Source organism: Aplidium turbinatum, chromosome 12, assembly GCF_918807975.1.
Source record: "Aplidium turbinatum chromosome 12, kaAplTurb1.1, whole genome shotgun sequence".
NCBI lineage: Eukaryota > Metazoa > Chordata > Ascidiacea > Aplousobranchia > Polyclinidae > Aplidium > Aplidium turbinatum.
The window spans coordinates 24,164,541-24,189,795 of NC_137483.1; the positions used below are offsets into that span (position 1 = coordinate 24,164,541).

The following is a 25,255-nucleotide window of genomic DNA, read 5'->3' on the forward strand; positions in this document are numbered from 1 at the left end:
TTCCGAAGGCTGTAGAGCCAAAGCCTGCGCATTATAGCCGAACTCCTCCCCCACAACGTATAGGTCACGGGGCCGCTATCAGAAGTAATGTTTTGCCCCCTTCACAGTTTTCTGCGCCGCTAGTTTTTGATCGCCCAGCTACACGTAATCTGGGTGGTTGTGAGAGGCATAACGCGTCTCCTGATTTTAACGTTTGTGAGGATCGTGATCGGGCTGTGTATGTGACTGAGCCCCTTCAGCCCCTTAAGGGATATAGCTTGTCTTCTACCGCTAAATCGAGTTCTCAACAGCAGGATTGCTTTTTTGAATACCAAAATAGTAGGACGTTTTTCGATAAGGCGGCCTTGATTGGTTACGATGGTAATAATATGCCATTTATCTTCTTTAAAAATCGTATTACGGCCTTAATGGCAGCTTCGCCCTTTAAAGAAACTCGTTTGACTTTGTTACAAGCAGCTTGTGTTAGAACAGCTGCGCAAACGATTGCTAATTTGGTTTCCGACACTCCTGGCTTGTCAGAAGAAGACAGGATAGAAATGTCGTTAGCTCGCTTGTCCCAGCGTTTTGGGGTTCGTGGAGGTCTTTTCGCCGAACCGGAAATTCGAAAGCATCGTTATGGTAGCAAATTGACTTCGATCTTTTCCAGTGATTTGAAAGAGTTTAAAGATGAATTGTCGCAGTGTCTGCTTTACGCGCAAGCTAATGGTCAGCGTGATAAATTGGAAGGACGTTTTGTTTTGGATTTGGCTAAGCGACTCCCGTTTGACGCTAAGCAGCGTTATCTTGACTTTTTAGGTGATCAGTATGGTGGTACTGATGAGCCTACTTTTCAGAGTTTGTTCGATTTTGTAGTACGGGAGGAAACGCGTAAGTCGACTGATTTTAGCATAATGCTAATGGGCGATTCTGGTGAGTCGCAGCATTTTAAGAAGTTTGGCAAAGGAAAATTGCCTTCATGTCCGGTTAGGCAGACGTCGGTAAAACCCCATGATAATGTGATTTCAGGGAGTTCGCAGTAGGCCTACTCGACTGCTGTTGGCGCACCGCGCGGTGGTGTGGCCAGACGTAGAGACATACCGGCATGTTTTTATTGTTTGTCACGTGGTCAAGTTGAATATCATTTTTTGTCTAATTGTAAAGAATTTTTGCGATTGACACCTAATGATCGGAGAGATGTCATTGTGAAAGCTGGAAAATGCTTGAATTGTTTGCGCCAGCATATGGTTAGGGATTGCGTTCATGCAAACAACTGTCGTAAGTGTGGCCCTAACAACGATAGGAAACACTATTTTCTTCTGCATGATTTTTATGTGACGTCACGTGATTCTCTGGAGTCGGTTGGGAAAGATGATGTTGGTGCCAGAGTTCCTGTGCGTAATGTTAAGATTGGAAATGTTAAAGCAGCTTTTAACCGCGTTACTGCTGCTCGTGTTTTGAATCCAATGACTGGCAAATCGAAGTTGGTGTATTGTCAGCATGATCCTGGTTCGCAGTTGACTTTTGTTTCGAGTGATTTGGTCTGCGAACTTGGCGATAAACCGTATGACAAAGCGTCGTTTAAAATGGATACTCTGGCTGGTCAGAAACCTACTTGTGCTGACCTTGTTAAACTCAACATTCAGTCGTTAGAGACGAATGAACTGTTTTGTGATATAACTTCGGTGGTTAACCCAGCTTGGGCTGACGATGTTAACACTTTACCTCATAAGCAGGATTTAAGTGGTTTTCGTCATTTTCATGACGTGAATATGTTTCATTTGAATGATTGCAGTACTGTAGATGTACTGATTGGCAACGACAACGCTTATTTGATGTGGGCAAAAGAAGAGCATGTTGGTGAGAATCGTAGTGAACCACATGCTTTGCTCACTCCTCTCGGTTGGTTGGCTTGTGGTGGTAAGTCACCCTTAGATGAAAGCGTTGCTAACGTGTGCAGAGTACAGACATCTTCAGAGTCGGATGTCATCTCTGGCTTTCAACGTAAAATTGAGTCTCGTGATATGGAAATAGCAGACCTGAATGAAGTCATTCAGGATTTGACCTTGCAAAATGAAACCTGTGAATTGTCTCGCAATGACATTTTGGCTAGAGAACTTGTTGAACCGAATATTGAGTTGAAAGATGGTCGATTTGAGGTACCTGTACCGTTGAAGGAAGATATTGATTTACCTAACAATTTTGTGTTGGCGTCAAATAGAGCTGCTGCTTTAAGGAAGAAGGCTTTAAAACAACCTGAACTTCGTGATTTCCTTACGGACACCATGAAGGATCTTAAATCTAATGGCTATATTGAGCGTGCTGGTGAAGCAGAAAATGTAAAAGGATTTGAATGGTATTTACCATACTTTGTGATGTCACAATTAAAAAAGCGTGTTGTTTACGATGGCAAGTCTGAATTTCGAGGAACTTGTGTTAATGATGTAATGTTTTCGGGTCCTGACTTGTTGAACCCTCTGGTAGATGTCTTGGCTAGATTTCGGCTTGGTAGATTTGGTTTCGTGGGCGATATGACCAAGTACTTTTTTCACATTTTGGACTCTTCAATTCGTAAGCCCAATTGTATTGAACTGCTTACGTACACAGGCAGTGCCGTTCGGATCGTGAACGAACGCCCTTTGGTACCTTTGAGTGACGACCCTAGGGACTTTACTGTCATCACCCCTGCCTCACTTTTGACCCCATACTTAGACCCATATTGTGCTGTTAGGCAACCACATGATCGTGACCAACTAAGAAGGGATTATCGGTTCAATTTGTCACTTTCTCAGCAGTTTTGGAGCAAATGGATCGATTTTTACTTGCCAGGTCTTCAGGGCCGGAAAAAATGGCTAAAAATGGCCGAGAATTTGGAGCCTGGTCAACTTGTAGTGGTGGGTTCTCTCCAAGACATTGGTAAACGTGGGAAGTATCAACTTGGGAGGGTGCATGAGGTAGTTCCACAAATTAGGAAAGGGAAGCCTGTGGTTCGTAGAGCTAAAGTTGCCGTCTGCAACTATGATGAGAGTACGGGGAAAGTGAAAGTAGACTACGTGTTGAAGGATATTTCGTGCCTCGCCCCCGTAAAGAACACCTAAGTGTTAGGGTTTGAGCCTGGTTTTGTCTGCGGTGGCCGACACTTGTCTGAGCCCAGAACAGTCGGTTATTATCGTAACCATTGTATATAGCGTCATTTTAGCGTGTACCTATGGAACCAATTTCATGTATCGTCGTGTATTGTTCTTATTGCTGTTCATTCTTTGCATGCCCTTTGTATTTACGTATTAACTTAAACGTAAGTGATTCAAACAATTTGTGTATCGTGTGTTTTTATTCATTGGCTCACAATTGTCGTCAATTCTTTTTTAGTTATGCCATGTCAGACTGTCATAACTAGGGGCTGCTATGTTACGGACAATTTTCCCCAAATCAAACGTCATATAAAAACCGTTATGGTCTACTTAACCTAGCTGGCATCTTACGTCATGGAAATTGCTAGAAAATGTCCAAATATTGCACCATCATTCGTAACACCTGATGAAAAATTGCATCATCGACTTTCAACACCTGTTTGAATTGCGTGACAATGTCTTTCATTATTGCGTCACAGTTACTGTCTACGTGCATTTGAGATATCGCAAATCATCTGGTCATTCGTAAAAATTGTTTGTTGGAAGTCAGTCGCATATTCAACTGTTTGCTTGGTGCTTGCTAGCTGGACGAAAATTCCGTCTTTTATCCAAGTAATCTGTTCTGTAGTGACAAGTTTTAGTGGTGTACCGTGTTGCATCGCAATTTCGACAGCCAGGTGGCTAATTTTACAGAAATACAAATTTGAATAGACGGTTTCAAAGGAGTGTTTCTTTCGGTCATTACATACAGACGAACGGATTCGGGAATCTTATGTTACAATTTTCCCACGAAGAGATTATGGTTTACCGCTGTGACCAATAGCATAAAAGTAACAACAACGTTTTCTGCTGTTGGTTACCTGTCAGTAATGCACTGCGACTCGGACTACACAAAGAATCGGCGGAGTACCATTGTGTGAACCTCTTTCCTTTCGCTGCCAGTCGATCAACTGCTCCCGGCTCTTGTGTTGGGTGGCCGTAACACTGAAAGTCGCCGTAACCGACGTCATCCGCAAACATTATAACAAAGTTTGGTCGCCCAAGAACATTGTGATGCAAGCATTGCAAAACAATGGCTTGCAATAAGTAACCGATCAACATCTTGATCATCAACGACTGCAAAGCACGCTTTTACCATAAAAGTAATAACAAACACTGAAATTCATTTCTAAGTAAACAGATAACAAGGAGTTAATTGATTTCATCTGTTTTTTGTTTTTTTGCAAGTTTGTGTCAAATGTGGTTTTATAGAAGAATGCTCCGGATTTTATATTGGCTACTGATCATATGAAAAATGCAGAAGTTTCTGTTCAGGTAGCCTACATCAAGATAAGGCACTGTTGAACAACATAACTCAAAGGCAACTGAAATTTCTCGGTCACGTCATCAGAAAAGAAGAGTTAAAGATCTCTGTCTCAGCGGTCGCTTTCTCATTGACGACTACCCGTGCTAGCCAATCTGTCGTGCTCGTCAGCACAGCAGTTATAAGAATATTTTCCGGTTCCGGTCTTTTAAGAGTTTGTGAGCGTGCAACAACACGATTGCTTGGCTTTGACACGTTCGTGTGTCATATTTTCGAAAACATTTAAAAATTTGAAAATATGCTTAAAATATTTGTTAAATACCTACAGTAGGCTATATTTGAATTGTGTTTTTAGTTTCAAAATTTTGAGATAATTCGCTTCAACGCAATATCACATGTCGTTATTTTATTTAGATGCATTTTTTTTTGTGAAAACAATTGTGTTTTAACAAAAAAATAGCTTTCATGCAGCCCTGATTAGCAATGACTTGATAGTGTAGGCCAACTGTAAGAGCTCGAACTCTGATACTGGTCGCTTAGCCTACTTCTCTTTCTAGGACAGATTCCTGCCAATTTATGCTACGCAATGCTTTTACTTGTGATCAGTGGTGTACGCAGGATTTTGTCAAGGGGGGGGGGGGGGCATTGAGAGTAGAGTAGCCAGAAATTTTTAAAAGGCGGGTTTTGACGACCGGCGGGCGAAGCCCGACGGTGTTTTTGCTTGGGTCTGGGGGGCCTCCCCCAGAAAATTTTTAAAAATTACTTTGAATTTGGTACATTCTGAGAGCATTTTCAAGAAAAATGTGGGTATGAATATTTCCGTAAAATGGTGCTGTCAGGTGGCATAGCAAAAGGATAAGATCATGTTTTCTTGGGCATATTTCGGAAATAAAGCTAAGTCTCTATGTTTTCTTGTTAATTCCTGACTGCGGAGATGTTTAAATGTTTGGTATTGGCAAAACTCGCTCTTGTAATGCAGTTTCGTTTAAAATTAGGCAAGTTTTTTTTAGACTGAAAGCATCATTCCCAAGCATAAAGAGACTGAAAGCATCATTCTCAATATCGTGACGCCACACGCGTGCCAAAGTGAGGTTGTAACCCCCCAACCCCCCTTTGGCTACGCCACTCGTCAATGATATCTCAGACTACTTCATGATATCCCAGTATAGTTTTAGTTTAGACTTTATCCAATCCTCTCTCACTAATCACTATAATAGGCTTACAGAACACTATGCCACATTGGCATACCTGGGGTGGTGTAGGTGGATTGGGCCATGTATTTCGTATTGGCTTAGTCTATAAAACAACATTGTTACAGTAATTGCTTTGACAGAGCAATGCAAAACATATTAAATGCCTTAATCTACGTCGTTAACTACTAAAACATTTTAAGGGGGGGGGGGGGGCATGGCCCAATGCCCCCCCCCCTGCGTACGCCACTGCCTGTGGTGGTGGAAAATAACTGACCTGTTCTTTTTTTCTTGGCAGAGTGAGCCTTTTCTCCTCTATTAGGCTGTCTCACAGTGTTGTACTCGCAGGAAACGTTAACATGTTAGCAGTTGCTTATACCAACCCATTACCCCGGGCCCAACTAGCAACAGTTACCGCCTATCAACATCTAGTGACGTTGCATACGTCATTAACGAGACTTTTGTTAGCTCATGTTGCATCTTATTTGCCTCTATCAGCAACCAGCGAAACCACAAGGCATAGTAGCCATAATCTGAGTAGAAGGGCGGTATGTTAATGATTAACAAAAGTTAAGATGGAGAGGAATATAATGAGCAAAATTGCGGCAGTCGGAAATCACAAGAATGTAAAAAAATGTAACCCGAAAAGTAACTGACAAGCTGTCGGTGATCGCGCAAACAATCGGAGCACTCGGTCCATTTAAGCAAAGTATTTCTGTGAGTCACGAGACTAACTGCAAAGGTGATGACGAGATCAAATAGATGCAGTGAAGAAGAGATTCCCTTAGCTGCCAACACAAGACTGAGCACTCGCTTGCACTGCGAGTGTTTGTATTTTGTTAATCTGTTTGCATTAACAGACCTTCCAGCTGTAGGCTACACTACTAACTTATATGCACTCTGCAGCGTATTTCCGCCATTGCAAAAAGTCAAAAACTCAGCGACTGACAGCTGCCTCTACTTCCAAGCATCGAAATTGTGCCGACTGCCGACCACGTTTGATTGATTACGTGTTACGAATTTGAACCCAACGCTGGATTATGCGGAACTAACTCTGTAGGCCTGCAGTGGATAGTGGCAGAACCAGGAGGCGATCCCCCCCTTTCCCCTAAAACACAGAAAAGTAACTTTATTCCCGTCACAGTGTTGCGTAGCCTATTTGCATGATCGGATGAATGTAAACCTTAAGATTAGATTCATGTTGAAATTTCTTCCTCCTTCTAAATCTACTTGTTACCGGCCCCTGACAGTGGACTACGTATTAGCCAATTTTCTATTAAAGTTGTACCAAAGACATATAAAACTAAATAGCCGAACGTCAATAGGTACCGTATTAAATACTTTTTATTTTTTGTTTACGCGAAAAAATATATGGACCAACTTATAAATAAAAAAAAGCTTTTTTGCGTTTTCAACACATCTTTGTGTCCTCATCAGGAATAACCCAATTTACATCTGCAATATAGGCTACATATAAAAAGAAAGTGACCATTAGAAATTTAGTTAATTGAACTAGCCTACAAACGATAGTTCTGAAGTTGTGATTTGTTGCTGTTGAGTTTCTGCAACAGCTTACAGTTCAAAAAATGCGTACGGTATAGGCCTACTCTAAAAAAGAACTTTGGAGTTTTATAGATCGGTAATTAAAATAGGTTAACCAAGCGCAGAAGCAAGGGTCGTCTACACCAGGGGTAGGCTACTTAAACTGGGGTCTGTGGACCCCCAAGGGGTATGCGGACTATTTTTATGGGGTCCATGAAGGCTCAATGGAAATCTTAGTGTATAATTTCAAAAATGGAATAAATTTTTCAAAAGAAAAGAGATTATACTCAAACAACGCTGATGATTTTCCTGAGGTCATCGTTACTCATTGATTTTTAGGCTATATCACCATGCATTAGGATCGAAAACTCTCTCAACAAATTTGAAAGAAATTTCGTCTGGTAGTGTGAGAATCGTTAGTTTTGTCAGAGCTTGTGCTTTAATTGAACCATCGAATATTCAAGAGGTTATGTCAAGAAATGGGAGCGGAACATGAAGTTCGCCTTTATCATACAGAAGTTCGCTGGCTCTCAAAGGGACAAGTTTTGAAGCGCTTATTTTAACTTCGAATGGAAGTTTCTTTTTTCTAAGAGACAAAAACATTGAACTGTACCGACTGCTGTTTCGTATTCGTCACCAGCCGGTATTCTGCGGTGCAGTCCAACGTTCTCATAATTCTGTACTGTTTAGCCTACTTTCAAGTTTTAATATTTTTAGCATTGCGTCTGGCAGCACTCGCCAAGGGTGACTGATTTGGAAGCCACTTTAACAAGTCGAAATTCTGCCACTGAAATTGATTAGAATGCAACCGCCAACCAATCAGAACATGTTATAAGAGGCTACCGTCCAATTGTGATCCTTCTCGCACTCATCCAGAGAGTTAATGCTTGTTTTGAACTTTATTTGGTAATTACAGAAGAAAAAGAGCAATAGCAGTGGTGAGAATCGAACCCGCGTCAATGAAATGACTACTTTCTAGCCCTAACCTTAACCCCTAAGCCAACCAGCTGACAAAAAATCCATCACTTAATTTGCTTTTTATCATCTTCTTTTCGCCATTTTTTACGTCACTTAAACCGTAGCTTATGATTGGTTGGCGGTTTCATTCTAGTCAATTTCGGTGGCAGAATTTCGACTTGTTAAAGTGGCTACCGACTGATTTCACCTATAAAACAGACTGGTGTGGTAATCTTCTTTCTTTTTCAATCAACACACTTCTGATGGAATGACGTGACGTTTCTGAATCCGCCTTGATCGCTTCAACACGTGGCGTAATACAAGATATACTTCCTGATCTCAACAATCTAGTGTCGTTGTCACTTGTCAGCCACCTCAGGGATGTTACAGAACTATCAAAGCAGTTTGACAGTGAAGAGTTAGCTTAGGCTACTTGGCGGATGTTTTTAGGCTACTCATATGAATGAGGTAAATCGTTCTATTCAAAAGCCTGCCGTTACAACTATGGACGCTTCTGAAAAACTGAAAGCTTTTCAGGACAATTTTTCTATCTCTGTGGAAAAGGAGATTGGAGACTAACAACTACAGTATTCTAATTTCTCAACGTTGGAAAAATTAATGGTTTAAAACGAAACTGCAGTTTGTAATGCTCTACCATGTTCTCTGCACGCAGACATTTGGAAGCATTGCAAAACTCTTTCAGAGTTTAGCCTACTGCTTTTTTGCTTTTACTGCCACGGAAGATATTAAAAATACAGCATGGATACGTCACCCTTTCCTCGTTGAACTGGAATCTATCAGTAATGAGAACCTTGCAAAAGATGAGTTCATTGAACTGACGGCAATGGAATCGTTAAGAATGTTCTTCAATTCGAAAAGTATTGGCGATTTTTGGAGTTCGTTGACGCAAGCATATCCTCTTCTGGTAAAGAGAGCCATGGCTGGTATAATCCCTTTTGTGACTACATATTTATGTGAGTCAGGATTTTCATCCTTGGTAACTATCAAAACAAAGAGTCGAAACCGGTTGGATGCAAAGGATGACATGCGTGTTGCCCTATCAAAGACGCAGCCACAATTTCATGTTTTTGTTGAAGACAAACAGCAGCATCCGTCACATTAATGAAGTTAAATCAAAAATATTGAAAACAATCTGCATTCGCTATTTTTTAAATTTAATAAAACATAAATTTTATTACCAATTCATTTTGATTTTTGTTGCGTTGTGTCAAATTCATGCTGATCAAAAAAGTTTCTCGGACTAGGCCACAAAGGGGGTCCACGCAAACCAAAAATTTAAAGGGGTCCGCGTTAAAAAAGTTTAAGAATCCCTGGTCTACACTGACCCTAGTCTCTTACAAGTGCACAAATATATCTTAAAACTGGTGGTCATCCGTTACTTTGAAAGTAGAGCGCTACTCGGATCAAAAGTAGCGCGCGTTTCCGCTACTTTTGTCTTAGCCTAATCCAAGAAGCAAATTGAGACGTCAAAATTACCTTGAAAATGAAAGATATAATTCGTTTACACTGCCATTTCAACACCGTTGTAGAAAACACGTTGTAGGTGAAATGTATTAGGGCAAACCGGGTGTGATGTCACAATTTTTACAAATTATATAGCTGCTTCTCGTTCTGCGCCAATGGTTTGAGATGGTAAATAGTAGGCCTAACTTACTATTTAAAGAGGCATCACTCGACTTATTTTAGCTACAGCTAAAGTTTTTCCAAGTTACTTCGTCTTTGCATAAATGTGTATTCATAGCCGTAGGAGATGGGAGGGCGGGGGCGGACGCTCCCCTGCTGAAAAAATGTCGTAAATTTGAGCAAAAATGTTAGCCTATTAGGACAAATCAATCTTATCATGATATTTCGACGTGTCACCAGTTTAGAAATTTTACAATTGTTATACATTGTTATACAATTGTTTACGATGTGTGTGAATCCTATGCTTCTAGACATGACATTATTTTCAACCAGTGGCGGCTCGTCAGAAGGTGCTGCGGTACTGCAGCACCCCCTAGCGTAATTTCACTGGTTACACATATAACTTAATGTATAACCTAACCTTTATTGAAGAACCTAATATATGTGTATTTCTTGAAAATCTTCTCAAACCTATCGTCATATCTAGAAAACAATAGCACAAATAACCGCATTAAACAAATTCTGGTACGGAAACTCTGGTACTGCAGTCCCAGTTTCGGCTAGTTTGTGCGGTATTGCGCATGCGCGAATTTCTCACAAGCGACGATTTTGGCTGGGAGAGGGACTGCGTTTTTTGCAGTACCAGTGTTGCCATGTTGTAGTCTTGAAATTTCTCTTACGACAGAAACTGCTGGACTGTAGCCTAAGCCAGTGGTATTACTATTGGCAACCCTGTCAGTCGAAGCTAGTCAGGCAGCTAAATGTGTGTTCTCCCTCACTAACTTGCGGTTGCTTTTTGAGCTGTTTAGAGTTGGACTAATGTAAATTAAGTATTTTTGTCGAGTTAGACCTAGACGTCAGTGTTTTAGACAATTATGATGTTGGACTAAGAACAGATGCTTACAGCATAGGCTACATTTATTTTCTTTAACATTTCTCAGTATAGATGGACCTATTCATAGCATTAACTGGTTACCAGTACCTTTTCCTGTTTATTGGCATGTTCGTATACGGTACCGTTTTCATTCCAGACACGTTAATGATGAAAAATACACTGAACTACCGGTATATGCCAACAGTGAATAGGCTATGAATCTTTAAACTGCATAGCCTACTGTATGAAACATCAAATCCATAATGCCAGATCAAACCTTAATGGTATAGGCTATATAAATTGCAGATTTGCGTTATTGAATTAGGTTGTAAATAAGTTAATTTGAAACATTCCAATCTATAAAATGTGTTGTCCAACATTGATTTGTCAAACCATATATAAGTATTTTGGCAGAGACAAGTAATTTTGAATATGAAAGTGAAAGTCAAGTGGAATATGAGGTGAGAAAAAATAAATGATCACCCAATTTAAATGTTAGTTTTAACAACCTTGCTTTCTGTTGCTTAAGATTATGATGTTTTACATGGTACCGTACCTGATAATAGCATAGCCTACTGTACTGTAAAGGAAACTGCTCGTATTTATGCAAACAAGTACCGCAACTTTTGTGAAAATTTTTACCTAAAAATGAAATAAGACAATAGTATATTTTAAACTCATGTAGATGCGGGAATAAAAGAAGAGAGCTGAAGAAGATATCACGGTATTTGACATAAATAGTCAGAGGAAAAGCTGTTGGGAAAGTTGTCTTTTTTGTTTGTTTGTTTGTTTATCTTTATCCTGCATTGCGGGAAAGCGGACTTGAGCGCTATGCATCGGTGTATGCCTTCCGACGTACACCTGACCCACGCTGCAGCCGACGGCAATGTCAGTTTCCGGTTGTCTACTCTACTTATGACTTAAATTTGGTACTACCCATTACTCGAAATCGATCACTAGGTAGAGGCAATTATCGTTAAGTTTCTTGCCCAGAGAAACAACAGCAAGTGCGGGTGGCTGGAGTCGAACATGCAGGCTCTCGACTCCGAGCCCAACGCGCTAACCACTCGGCCACGGCTGCCGACCATTAATGAAGTTAATCTCAAGTTGTCTCATAGTTGTCTCATAGTACAAGTGGCATTTACACACATATGTCCAATATGCGTCCAGCTAGTAAACTTTCTTTTTGCGTTGAGTAACAATAAGGCTTATAGCTCTCAATGTTTTATGACTACCCAGACAGCAAACTCCACCATTTTTACATTAATTCAACGTCTGCAGATGTAAAAATGGCAATAAAAATGTAAAAATCAATGTAAAAATGGCAGATTTTGCTGTCAGGGTAGTTGCTTACTGCAAATCACAACTAAATCAATGTTCAAAGTCAATTTTTACTGCTAGTCCTACATTTTTATGGTAATAATATGTTCATTTTTTTAAATAAGTTATTTGATGATTTTATGCATTGCATTCACTCCGTTGCATTCACTCCTCAAATTGCTTTATATCAGGCCTGATGTCATCTGATTGTTTTTATCGTTCTGAATACTTTCAATTCTTCCAACGCTCATTGTATATATGTAAATTTGTAACAGTAGATAGCCTATTTAGTGAGCTTTTAAACCGACTACATCCAAAGTGGCTCTCTGTGACCTTTGTGCATTTGCATTTTGTGTATTATTTTGTTGTTTTGGATATGGACAGCTTTGTCTGAAGCAAATAAATAATAATAAAAATATGATATTTGAAATATATCTCATCCACTGTTTGCTTTTGAGTGCCTTCAGCCTGTAAGTTAGTAGTTTGAACAGACTCTTTAAAATAAGTGCTTTATATCAAAACAACCTTTTTCACAAAAAGATGCTGTCACTCAAAACAGTCAAAGAATTTTTGTTGTCAACAAAACTTTTGAATGTATGTCATATAGAGGCAAACCAAACATGGTAGCCTATAGGTGCAACAGGCCAAGTGCAACGTCGGTACGGTAGCCTGGCACTTGGCCTGCAAATTTTTTCATTTTTGTATCATTTCACATCGCCAGACGTTGAAATCATGTACAAAAGGGAACTTTGCTGACTAGGTACAGGTTTTAATTGAGAAACATTTACTAAAGCCATTGGATTTGTTCAAAGAACCCAATTAGCCTAACAGTTCGTATTTACATTGATTCAACGTCTGAATACGTTGAATCAACCAATTGGCCTATCGTTTTTCTTTGCATAGACTTCACGTCTGAACAAGTTGATTCAATGTAAAAAAAAACTGATTTGCTGACTGGCGCGGCGCTTGTAAATGCAATTGTCATTTCGCCGATCAATTGCAACACCGATTTGCTCCGAAATTTCAAAGTGCGTTTCAATAGTTTGGCAACCTATTTTTTCATTACCATGGCAACAAGAGGAAGAGGAGAACTCCTCTCACTTTTTCAAAACGCTGGCAGCTAAAGTATTACGAAAAAACCTTTTTTTTTTGTTTCAAAGTTCTAAAAATCCACATTTTCAACTGCTTAAAATTTTTATTTTTTGTCCTGAAAACACCAGGAATGGCATTTTAGAGCATATAAATGTGCAAAATTTTCTGGGGGGGCATGCCCCCAGACCCCCCCCTAGAAGGCTCGCGTCTTCGGCGCTCGTCCGTTCCTGTCACTTCATGACGTCATATTTAACATCACCATTTACAGCACCCCCATGGCCAAAAGTCACGAGCCGCCACTGTTAATTGCCGATCCTATAAAATTATTGTTGCTAGATATCGCTACAGCTTGTACCCGCAAGATATCAGCTAATTTGCATCTATCTCACTGAAACAATAACATACTCAAACGATCCGTACAAATTTTTTAAATAAACGGAAGCCATCGCTTTATTTTCAAGAAATCACCGAATCGGCCTCTCCGAACCGAATTGTCTGAAACGGGCCATTCCGTTAATTTTTTTCCTGCAGTTTTCAATCATTTACAGAGAAATTTTGTTTTTCTGCACGTCGAGCTTATTCGGTTCTTTTTCCTATAACACGTAAACATCACTGTGGCAACGTTTGTTTGGAAAGCCTGACACTTGCCTGACATTCAGCGGTTAAGTTTAACGCAGGTTGAGAATGTTGTTTGGATCTTCATAAGCAAACCAAACAAAATATAAAAAAATATGCACAATTTTTGTAGTTTGTCAGAAATTTTAGTCATTTAAAGCATTTTCAAGAAAAAATACACAAAATTTGTAAACATATTCGAAAAGACCGTTAAAAGTATAACAACTTCCATGTTTTGATTTTTTTCCTCGTAGTTAATGTTTTCAAAATACAGCGGCTCAAAATCAAAGCCTTCCTCAAGTCAACTTCTAGAAAATACATCAAATGAAGCGTGGCTGTTATAAGGTTACTTGTTGGACAACATTAATTACTTTTATTTTCAGAGCGTTTCGCTGCCCAGTCTGTGGTTACCTCGAAAGAGAACAAATGTGATGGCACCAGGCTGATGATTTCATGGAAAATAATCGAAGGAGCCGCTTCACTCCCGCATCGAATTCTTGTCGACGGAAAATACCAGTGGGTGTCATCTCAGCGTCTATTTGCTGTGCCATACATGCTAGCAGTGGGAGGGTGCAGCGGATAAGGCGCTCGCTTTCCAATTATGCAATCCTGGTTCGACTCCCGGCTAAGCGGGTTGTCATTAAACACCCCTCACTGCGACCCAGGATGTATAAATTGAGTGGGCGTAGTTGCTGAAAGAAAAGCGGCCGATAGAGTGGAGTAACTGGCCACCCTACTCTCGTTAGTGCCGAAGGCTTAGTGTGATGAGAACTTTATCTTCTAAAAGTTTCAGTGGGTTGAAACATGGATTTTTAGTCCCAACTTTTTTTCAAGACTATTCATCTTTAGTTTTTCAACAACTTCAACAAAGATCTTTGTAAAAATAATTTGCTTCAATTAAGACTAAAAAAAGCTTCAATTAAGTTTGAAACGATGCGTTCAAATACTCAATGGTTTTCGATCACGATACAACGTTTGTTGCATCAGCGTTTAACCGTATCTGTTACTGCTTCCTTTTGGCGTCAAGAGTTACTGGTCGAGACCATCAGGTCTACGTCTCTCTTATTGCTAATTACTCCGTCGGCTTATATCAAATAACAACGGGAAAAAGTATGCCGTTGGTCAAAGCCTCATCTATCACTTCAATCAATTTATTTTGCAAAATATATTCGTGATTGTGTATTTTAGGTAGAAAAGGAGATAAAGACTCGGTTTTTGACCTATTTTCGCCATTTCTTGGTCAAATTTTTCAGTTCACATTTTATTTTGAAAGTCTTCTTGCATTGAACACAGAATTTCATCAATTTTGTTTTTCCGTTTCTGTGCAAACAGTATTCCATACACTTTTTGCACTACAAAGCAATTTGCGCAAATAACAAATTACCTTCCTAATTATTGTCTGCCAGCAAAGAATGACTCAAATCGTGTCAAAGACCAACTCCCTACCCAGACAGCAAAATCGACGTTGAAGCAATGTAAAAATGACGGATTTTGCTGTCTGGGTACGAAATAGAATTTTAGCGCCGTCGCGTAATAAATAACAAACACAAAATGAAACCCCACGCTAATAGTAAACTGTCAATCAAGCTATTGAATATCAGCAAATTTCTTGCATTTCATAACTGGCTGTGACAAAAGGTTTATTGTGAACTTCACAATTATCCGATACCAACATAATCGGGATTAAAAGTTTGGGCAAGAAAAAAAAGTAAAAATCAAGAAATCTCAGGTTTCTAGCGTCACTGCTTCTGTGTGAAATTGCTGAATTAGCAGAGGGCGAGATCATAGGGTCTACGCCAGTAACAGATACAGCAAGAGGGCGACTTTCTTCATGCTAAGTGAGAAACGTCTTCTCAACAATAGTTATATTTTTTATTGCAGCATGGAGACCGATCCTGGTGTGGATGCCGCGCTACTGACCGGGTTGAAACCACGCACCACCTATCGTGTCCAAGTAAGTGATGGTTTGCTCGTGTACCACTCAACTTGTTCCAGGAAATCACCACATTCACAGACGATGATTAAAGAAAGCTATCCATGCATAAAACCCGGTCACCTTTGAACGATGGTTTACGTTGAAACGACCGAAGAACAAGCTGCTGCTGCTGCTGCTGGAAGATAGTTATACAGAATATAACAGTGACATAACATAAGTAATAAGTAACAAAATTTTATAGCAGATAGTGGCGATAGCGAGTACAATATATCAGTAATAAGGGTTCATTCACTCTAAACAAAAAAAGTATTTAAATACCTAAAAAGTAAAATAAAACTATTTTCCATTCTAATATCCAGTCAGGATGTAAATTATCCGTTGCGGCAGAATCAACGTGGGCCACCTAGCGCGATGCTGCCAGTACGACACCTTTCTGTGTAGTGACTCCAAATGGTGACCGTATGTGTGTGACCTACTCAAAACTACCTTAAAATTATTTAGGTTTGGTCAAAAAGAGCAGCGCTTTTTTATTTGAGCCAATTGCTTTTCCAGACTACCAGACCTGGAGTTAGTTTTTTGTTCTGAAACCGGCCATCAATCTTCTGGCTGGAGAGGAAAACGAGATTGCTTTGACAATTCATGACTTTTGCTTAAAAATTTACCGGAGCAATATTTTGAAGGCGATGGTTTTATGAAGTTTCTGTGTAAGACGTAAAATGCGGTTTCATTTACAGCCCATGTTCTTTTCTCAAGCTTTTGCTGTGCTCTTGTATAATCTTTCATGTACCTTGAGGCAACCTCTTTGAACCAACCCAGCTTGCCGAAGTTACTTTTATAAACATGTTGTTTAACCATTAGTATTTCTTTTGGAAGCTTCTGGTTTGCCATTTTATGACGTCATACACTTGCTCATCAGATCTCAACTCCACTTAAAATAAATTGTTGTACTTTGTAGATTCTAGAACTAGAATGTTGGTGCGGTTGATGAAGAACAGCAGGTTTTTCAATGTGGTTGTCATGGCATCGTCATGGTTTACAATGAAACGCAAACCGTAGGCTATGGTGTGGATTGTGTTTGTAGCAAAGTTGAATCAATTACTATTGCAATTGAATGTAATTAATTACACATTTTATGCAATTTTAATTGAAAATTTTTGTTGTTGTTTAATTATAATTGTAAAAATGTTTAGTCCAGCTTACAATCACTTTTACAATTACGTTTAAGCCTAACTGGAGCATCAGCTCCAGCAAAAACATTTTTTTCGATAGCTGGTGAATTTTGTAGGCCTACCCAAAAAAAGAACTTACTGGTGCAGACAATTTTCACAGTCTGATCATTACCACACTACAAAAATCATCAATAAAAATAAAGCTTGAAACGTTTAATTTTTATACTTGATGCGTGTAATTAATTACATTTAAAAGTAATTTTAATTATAATTTGAAAATTTCAGAGCAATTTAATTGCAATGTAATTGGACCTGAAAAAACGTAATTGGTTCAACTCTGGAGTATGGTGCGTATGATCATACAGTAGTGTAGTAGGCTAATGCTATAGACCTGCTTATTTAACACACGGTTAATAGACCCACCCGATATTAATCTCAATTCGGTCCGGTCTGGAATTGGAGAATGTATAGGAGTGACAGAGAGTCGTGTCCGGCTTCATAGGTCCACCCGCTTAATAAACCCAAAACCATCCGTTCCCGAGGTGGCCTTAAAAAGCAGAGACTGTCAGGGCCGGATTAAGGGTTTATGGAGCCCTGGGCTGAGCTGAAAGTGAGGGCCCTCATCAAGTGACATTTTTCGCTAAAAAGGTTATCGATCAATGAAGCTAAAAGCATTTCTCAGCAGCTGGGGGCTCCGCCTTCAAACCCCGAGTTGTGTGTATTGTGTAGTTGGTAGCCTACTGTGCTTTTGCTGCGATTGGGATAAAAAAAAAGCGATTAAACAGGAACATTATTTTTAGAACAACAAAATGACATAATTCGTTTAATGCTGACTTTATTAGAGGGGCGCAAACTCTCGCCACTATTCTCTAGGTACGCCACTGTTCTCTAGTTGCCTTTTGTGAGATAGGCTATCACTGTTCAAAGTGAACTTGATCCTTTCTCCACAATTTTTAGTGGCAACACTTTCAATACAAATTGCTTATAGGCGATTATTGATGTACTGTACGATAACATGTTTATTTTGTGTAATACTGTACTGTTCAAAACAAACAATTTTGCCCCAAGAAAATTGTGAGGAAAAACTTGGTTAATTTTCAACAGTATTTTTTCGGAAAAGATTTGTTTTCTGGTTGAAAAGCAAATTTAGCAATGACAATAAACTTTTAGTGCTTGGTGGGAATGCTTAAACACAAAACTGTTGAGATACAGAGCGATCAAAGTAAGCTTAATCGTTTCACAAAAGAACTAAACGTTTGTTTTTGGCCGCAACTTTATGTATGAACTGTGAATTGTTTGTCAGCTTCACACGATAAAAACAGAATCATGTTCATAGGAGTATAGGCCATAAATCAAAAATGAAACTGCAAACTGGTAGGCGGTACCGGTAGTCATTTTGTTTGCTGCCCTAGAGAATTGTTCATATCAACTCAAAATGGACGCTTTCTTGCTTTTCTCGTGGCAAAATCGCTGATCAATTCTTCAAAATTCAATGAATCCAAAATATCGTGTTCAATGCTTAGAAGCGAAAGATTCGAAACTCGCTCTTTCCACGAAAAATTTCGAACTTCGTTTTTGGTTCTCTTTAATTTTGAAAAAGATCTTTCTCCACTGCAGTTGGAGACCATCATACACAAATACATTCGCAGAGCAACGAAGACATTGGGAAAGGTTTCAACGCACCTGTTTCCCTTAGAAGTAAGAACATGTTGAGCTCAACACTGTCTTCCACTTGTCTTTATCAGGGTTTTCTGAGGCTTCTTTTCCACCATCAGCAGTTTTCACTTTGAAAACTTATGCAAAATGAACTGTTTCAGTTGGAAAATTGGCTTCGAAATCCATGGGATATTACTTCATCAATGCAACAGTAGCTTGATGAATCTCGTTAGGGCTAAGATTCTTCGACTTTGCTCTCTCGAGATTGAGCATTATCAGAGGCCAATGCTTCAAGCGCTAAAATGGTCTCACTGTATCCTTTGTTTAATTCACTGACTGCAGCATACCTAGTTGACCATCTGGTATCAGATAATGTCTTTAAAACAGGCAAACCATCTAGGAATTTTCGAAGGATTTGCCAACGATGAGTAGACGAGACGAGCCATGAATAAAGGCTTTGCAATAATTCAAAAAGCTCAATAGCAGAACGGCATGTTTCTACAGCACATCTACCGATTAAATTAAGTGAATGTGCTGTGCAAGGCACATAATGAGCTACACTACATTTCTCGCGCAGAAGACTTTGAAGACCGTTATACTTGCCACTCATATTGGCAGCATTATCATAACTTTGACCGCGGCAGTCTTCAATGTTTATATTAAGCTTTTCCAAAAACTCCAAAACAATTTTGGCGATTTCTGCTCCTGTATGAGAGTGCATTGGTACAAATTTTAAAATCGCTCGATTGGACCTTGTTTCGAAACGTATCGTATTATCACTGTCAGTTGGTTCTAAACCCGGTGTATTGAATCTAAATCCGGCACATCTTATAAAGTAGGGCTACCATACGTCCTCTTTTAAGAGGATTTGTCCTCTTTTTTCAAGAAAAATGGATTGTCCTCCGAGGACACTAAAAAATGTTCAATTGTCCTCTTTTTTGACAGTTTGGGTTTTCATGCTTAGGCCTATATTTTCAACGGGATTATATTGCTTGATGACGTTTCACCGACGGCTTGTAGGCTATTTGTTTTCTAAACATTTTGTATAGCCTACCAATGTAACATGTTGATTTATAAATTCTACAAGAAATTGGTGCATTTTATGGAACTGTTGTTGAACGTTCATTGCCTGGTTCACTGTAAGATATTAAACGACATTTTAAAGGACACGCTCACACTTCCACAAAAATTATTTTTTTACCTACATACGTTTTATATAGATACAACGCTTGTAGACGTTGTTGATTACCAACTCAGTTTGGCTCGTTTGTTACTTGAAACAAATGTCTAAAAGTGCAATGTGTGTAACACCTAACCTACAGCAAAAGAAATCGTGGCATGGACAGGGCCTCCGAAAGAAATCAGCACTGGTCGGGAAACAATACGAAAAATGGGCCTCATAATATTTTTTAGCAAATATTGCGTTGCATGTTCGTATTAAGCTGAAATTAGCCTACTTTCCTCAGCATGAAAAGAACTTCGTTCAATGTAAAAATCATAATAATCACTGGATTACACTTGCAGCAAAAATGCCATTGAAGCTAACTATTTTGTCTAGAAAGCTTTGTAAACACACAATAGGCCTACAGGCAACGAAAATAGTTCAATCAAGCATTTAATTCAGGAGTGTCCAAACTTTTTCCCACGCGAGCCAGATTTGATAATAAGTGTTCGCGAGCCAACAGCCACAATAATTTTTCTGAAAACTGCAAGTTGAATTTATATAATTGTTGTGTGTCTGCAGGCCAAAAATAACACATTGTACAACAACAGGCGCGGGCCATACGAAAACGTTTCGTTCAATGATTAAAACATTACTTGTAGGCTTTAACTGCCCTTTATCAGAACTGACGATGCACTAGCAAGTGCGAAATATTTTTTCTGTTACCGTACATCTACTGACATCTGATCCTGTTGTCTTAGCAATTGAGGTTTTAGCTATTTCAATGATGTACATTACTAAAAGACATTACTAAAAGAAGCATAATTTTTGCAAAATATGATCAAAAAATGTTTTCCCATTGATGTCAACTAACTTTGTTCTCCTTTTTAACAACGATTCAATGTCCGACAACATCGAATCGACATAAAAACGACAATATTGCCAGCCGATGTAAATTAGTAATTCGGATTAAGACTTTGTTAAAATAAACGTCGGGAATTACAAACAAGACTTACAGCGCTGGCGATCGCAGATGGATATTCCATCAATAACAAATATTCCCCACACAATGCAACAGTGGCGATTATGACGCGCTGATCTAACTTTGCGTCACTCTTTGATACTGCATGTTTTCGACAGTTAATCCACGATCATTGTATTGCGAAATTAAATAATTGGCTAGGAGAGACCGGCGGCCAAACTTGACCGATTGAGGAGGTAGCACCTGCAGTTCATTCAAGCACTACTTAGCGGCCATGGCCGCAGGCTGCTTTAAGGCTTGACAGTAGGTTACATCATTATAAAATAGCATGATGCCCTTCTTTGTATACCGGACACTTGTAGGCTATCATTACTCAATACATAGTGAGCTGATAGATTAGCATTATCGCTATGTCTTATCTTAAAACTTGAAAAAAAATTGGCCTTTTAGTAAACAAAAGTGCCCTTTTTTCGTAATCTTGCCCCCCCAGTCAAAAATCGTTCCGGCGCCCCTGCATATAGACACCATTTTTGTGAGCATTTGATCTCGGCAACTAACTATAGGCCTGCACAAAGTGAAAAAGTTCAGCTAGAAAACCTAATTTTGCCTAAAAATTAATGGCACTCCTTTGTTGTTATTTCTGACATCACAACGAAAAACTGTACATATACAGTATATGCCAAACATAGCAAAGGTAGCCTATAGAAAAAGATAGAAGCGACTAAACACGAACGTAATAGCGTGCTTGGTACCGAAGCAGGATAATCGGTTAAAAATATAGCACGGTTGTAACACCTCAGTAGAATTTTAAGAGAGAAAAAAGAGTAGGCCTAAGTGAAATATTTAAAATTTATGTGAGTATAACAACAACAAACAAAAATGGACAGTTGCTGCTCGACCTTGCTGTGTTATTGTTAGCTCGGTGATTAAGTGCCCGGATCAATATCAAGCAGCGTTGGTCGGCTCTCGGAGTGTGTGCTTAGGAAACACATTTCAGGACTACTCTCCATTCAGTGGTACCTAATGGTTGGAGTAATAATTCATAAATACAAATCGCAAACTTTACTCTATCACAACTCGGCAATGCATCCGTAGTTTAAACTTTAAAGCCTTCACCAATAGGCGGACTAGGTCTGAGAACGAAGATTCCCACAAGCAATAAGTTATTTCGAAACTGGTTCTGATGATGCTGTGGCACGTCACAGCTTAATCCACTTTCGGTATCACAAACCTAAGTTGTTTCTGATAGAACACAAGGGTCAACTTGCCTTCGCTGAGCAACCCAACACCGGGAGCTCGCATGTAAAGCAACGTCGACCAAACGGCGAAACAACGACCCTCCTCTGCAATGCTATGGTGCGCGACAGTAGCGTAGCCAGGAATTTTGAAAGGGGGGGGTTTTGACCACCCAACGGCGGGGGGTCTGGGGGGCCTCCCCTAAAAAATTTTGAAAAATTACTTTGAATTTGGTGCATTCTGAGAGCATTTTCAACAAAAATGTGGGTACGAATATTCCTGTAAAATGGTGCTGTCCGGTAGCATAGCAAAAGGATAAGATCATGTTTTCTTCGGCATTTTTCGGAAAAAAAGCAAAGTTTCTGTATTTTCTTGTTGCTAATTCCTGGCTGAGATGTTTGAATGTTTGGTATTGGCAAAACTCGCTCTTTTAATGCAATTTTGTTTAAAACTAGGCAATTTTTTTTTAGACTGAAAGCATCATTCTCAATATCGTGACGTCACACACGTGCCAAAGGGGGGGTTGTAACCCCCAAAACCCCCCCCTTGGCTACGCCACTGGTGCGCGAAATGGATTGAAAATACGCCATACGCATGGTGCGCGAAACGTGAGTAAAGCAATAAAATTATTCCCATGTGCTTCTGCTTTCGATTCTTGTTGGAATCAGATGATCCTTGTGCCTGCTGCAAGAGAAGATCGTTGATCGTTCAACTGTCGGGTCACACTCAATGGAATTTTTTTAGGCCTATTGCCAAAGTTGATCATCAACTGTTTTTTGAAACCTGCTGTGTTCAGAAACGTATTTTGGAATTTCAATCATTTCTTCTAAAACGTCTTATAATTTGTTTATAACAAACTTTGCCACAGTAAAAAGTCAACAAAAAACAAAACAGTATATTTATAAACAATTGAAGCGACGGTTCTAGAACCTTTATTGAATTACAAAAGCAAACACGATTGACGTACATACAAAAGGTTGGCGGCATCTTCAACAGGGCTCTCACTTTTAAAGAACTTCCCTTTTTTTTGATATACACTTCCAAGTTTTAAAAAATTTAAGAAAATTGTCCTCTTGTATTATTGTTTTATAGCAATAGTTGTAACAAGTTTCTTTTGCCAAGTTGGTACTTTAGGGGCCACCACGTGGAGGTGAAGAAAGTTTTTAGGGATATTTGAAGAAATTTCTCCAAGTGCTTTCAATGAAACGTAGTTTTGTAATTAATGGTAGTGATATGTTAGTAATAACAGACAGTGATTCTCACTCAAGGATAAAGTTCCAAAAAGCTTTTTCTCACGCATTTCTTATTTGAACAATATAAATTAGTTTCTTTTCAAAGGTTTAAGGCCTATAGCTGAAAACGTTTGCAATTCTTGTTCTCTGTTATAGGATGCTAAATGTCTTAGCGAAATGTTTGCTTATGATTGATGAAAGTAACCACTCCACTAAAACCGTATTTTTGTATATATGCTTAAACTTGAAGTACGGTATTGATGTTTCTTGTTTTTAGACTGCACAACTTTTCATAATGTTTTCAACATCATGCATGCTGTTCTTACACAGTTTTGACACACAATACCAGGCCTATTGTTACCCGAATCGTTTTAATGGACAGGGTTATGCAAATTCATAATGATTCGTTGAAAATGCGAGAAAGAGAGTTGAAAATAAAAAAGTGAGAGCCCTGATCGTGAACGTTAGATTGGTAGTTTCAGAAAAGTTCTATATCTTTTGGCTTAAAAGTAATATTTGATTTGATAAGTATATGAAGTAAAAAGCGTTAGAAGATTCTACAAATTGGCTACGAAAGTTCATGCTACTATCTAAGTCATCATGTACGGCATACATCAATCTTTCTTAAAAATAGCCCATAACACGGCGGCTGCACTGGCCAAGGTGAGGACCGCCCACGTCTGCGAGGATACACCATTCATGTAGTCTTTCATCATCCTCCAGCCGCCTACACTTAAAATCCACTTGGCAAGATTTCTTACAATGAATTCAACAGCCCATGAAAGCATGTTTCGCACCCAGGGAAGGCTGTCGAGACCTCGTGTCACAGTTCGCATAACAAGCCTATATGCAAAATAAAACAAAGCTACAACCCTTCCCCAATTCAAGTTTCCATCACGGAATATCTGAAGGCATACTTTCATGAAAATGTCTCTCGTTGAATCGATGGGGACCTGCTCGATGAAGTTATTCAGTTCAACATTTTGAGACATATCATCACCGATTCTGCGCAACGTTAAAGCAATATCGCTGAGACTTTCATCAGACAACCCGCTGCGCACCAAGGCCTGTTTGTCCGCTTGGCATACATTACGGATGATTGGTTCAACCGGGGTGTTCTCCACACGTTCTTGGATGAAGAGGTTAAGCAGCAGTCGAGCTTGTTCACCAATCTGCATCTCTTCACGACTCACTCTTTCTGTGTACGATTGCTCACCAATCTGTATCTCTTCATGACTAACTTGTTCTGTGTACGATTGAGTCCAATTTGAATTTGTCCCACGACTGGTCGATGCCTCACCCGCGTACTGCCCGCGACTTGATGACGATCCATCACCATAACCACTGCGATTGGGATACGCCACATTCTCATATTCTCTGTAACTTGAAGATGTTTCATCTCTGAAAGTAGTTCGATGTCTTGCAGAAGCATTAGAAATTGTCTCTTCGCCATATTGCACTCGATCCCTATACTGACTATAAGTCGGGGATCTGCCTGGCGAATCGTAAGTGGAATCTGGATGACGGTAAGGAGAACTTCTTGTGGATTCACGATTGAAGTAAGATGATGATGGGTTAATCTCTTGTACACTGCGATACTGATTAGAACCTCTATTATCATGCGCCGTTGTTTCATTGAGATTGTTCATTTGCTTTCTCGAGCCTTTTCCTGTCTGTGGACGAGGAGGAACTGGAGGTGGGATTGTTTCACAAGCTGGTTCGAGTGGAGCATCTTCTTCAGTAACATCATCTCGATCACACGAAGCAGAATCATCATCTTCATTTTTAAATGAATCTCCATGTTCCTGATCATCCATACTAATTAAAAGAATAGCTCTTCCACAACAAACTTAACATACGTGGTATAAGAACGGCCTGTGAAGGAAAACAACTTGTAAAACTACTTGTACTCGGTCATTTGTATTTTTATCAAAATAACGACAGCATGCAAGCTCATGACATTATGACGAGGTGGCACAGTGACATTAAACCGGATGATACGAGACTTAGCGGTTACTTATCCCACCTGTTGTTGCGGCTGCGTCAATTAGAGATATCACTTACAATGCTACATAGCAAATTAAAAACTTTCTAAACAATGCATGTCATTGTTGGATACAATATGCGATCACTGTTCACGATCATTAGCACTTGCAGCACTTTTATAATTCAATTTTATCTGTTTAATTTTAATTATTTGACAAAACGAATGTAGTATTAGGAAAAATGAGAAAAGGA

At 39.4% G+C, this 25,255-nt stretch overlaps 2 protein-coding genes across 2 annotated transcripts in view; both read right to left on the minus strand.

The window, feature by feature from the left end:
- The window catches only part of LOC145780705 (arylsulfatase-like), a 30,944-nt gene extending 26,736 nt beyond the window's left edge, over positions 1-4,208 (minus strand). The window contains 1 exon segment of the mRNA XM_082592325.1: positions 3,968-4,208. Coding sequence (XP_082448451.1) covers positions 3,968-4,208 — 241 coding nt within the window.
- An 18,403-nt stretch (positions 4,209-22,611) lies between these two features.
- Positions 22,612-24,884, minus strand: LOC145780851 (uncharacterized). Its single transcript, XM_082592498.1, has one exon. The coding sequence runs from the start codon at positions 24,832-24,834 to the stop codon at positions 23,632-23,634; it is 1,203 nt and encodes a 400-aa protein (XP_082448624.1). The 5' UTR covers positions 24,835-24,884; the 3' UTR covers positions 22,612-23,631.
- Between the last annotated feature and the right edge of the window lie 371 nt (positions 24,885-25,255).

Excerpts from the sequence above, each read along its gene's own strand:
- LOC145780851 (XM_082592498.1), bottom strand. The coding sequence starts at position 24,834 with ATGGATGATCAGGAACATGGAGATTCATTTAAAAATGAAGATGATGAT.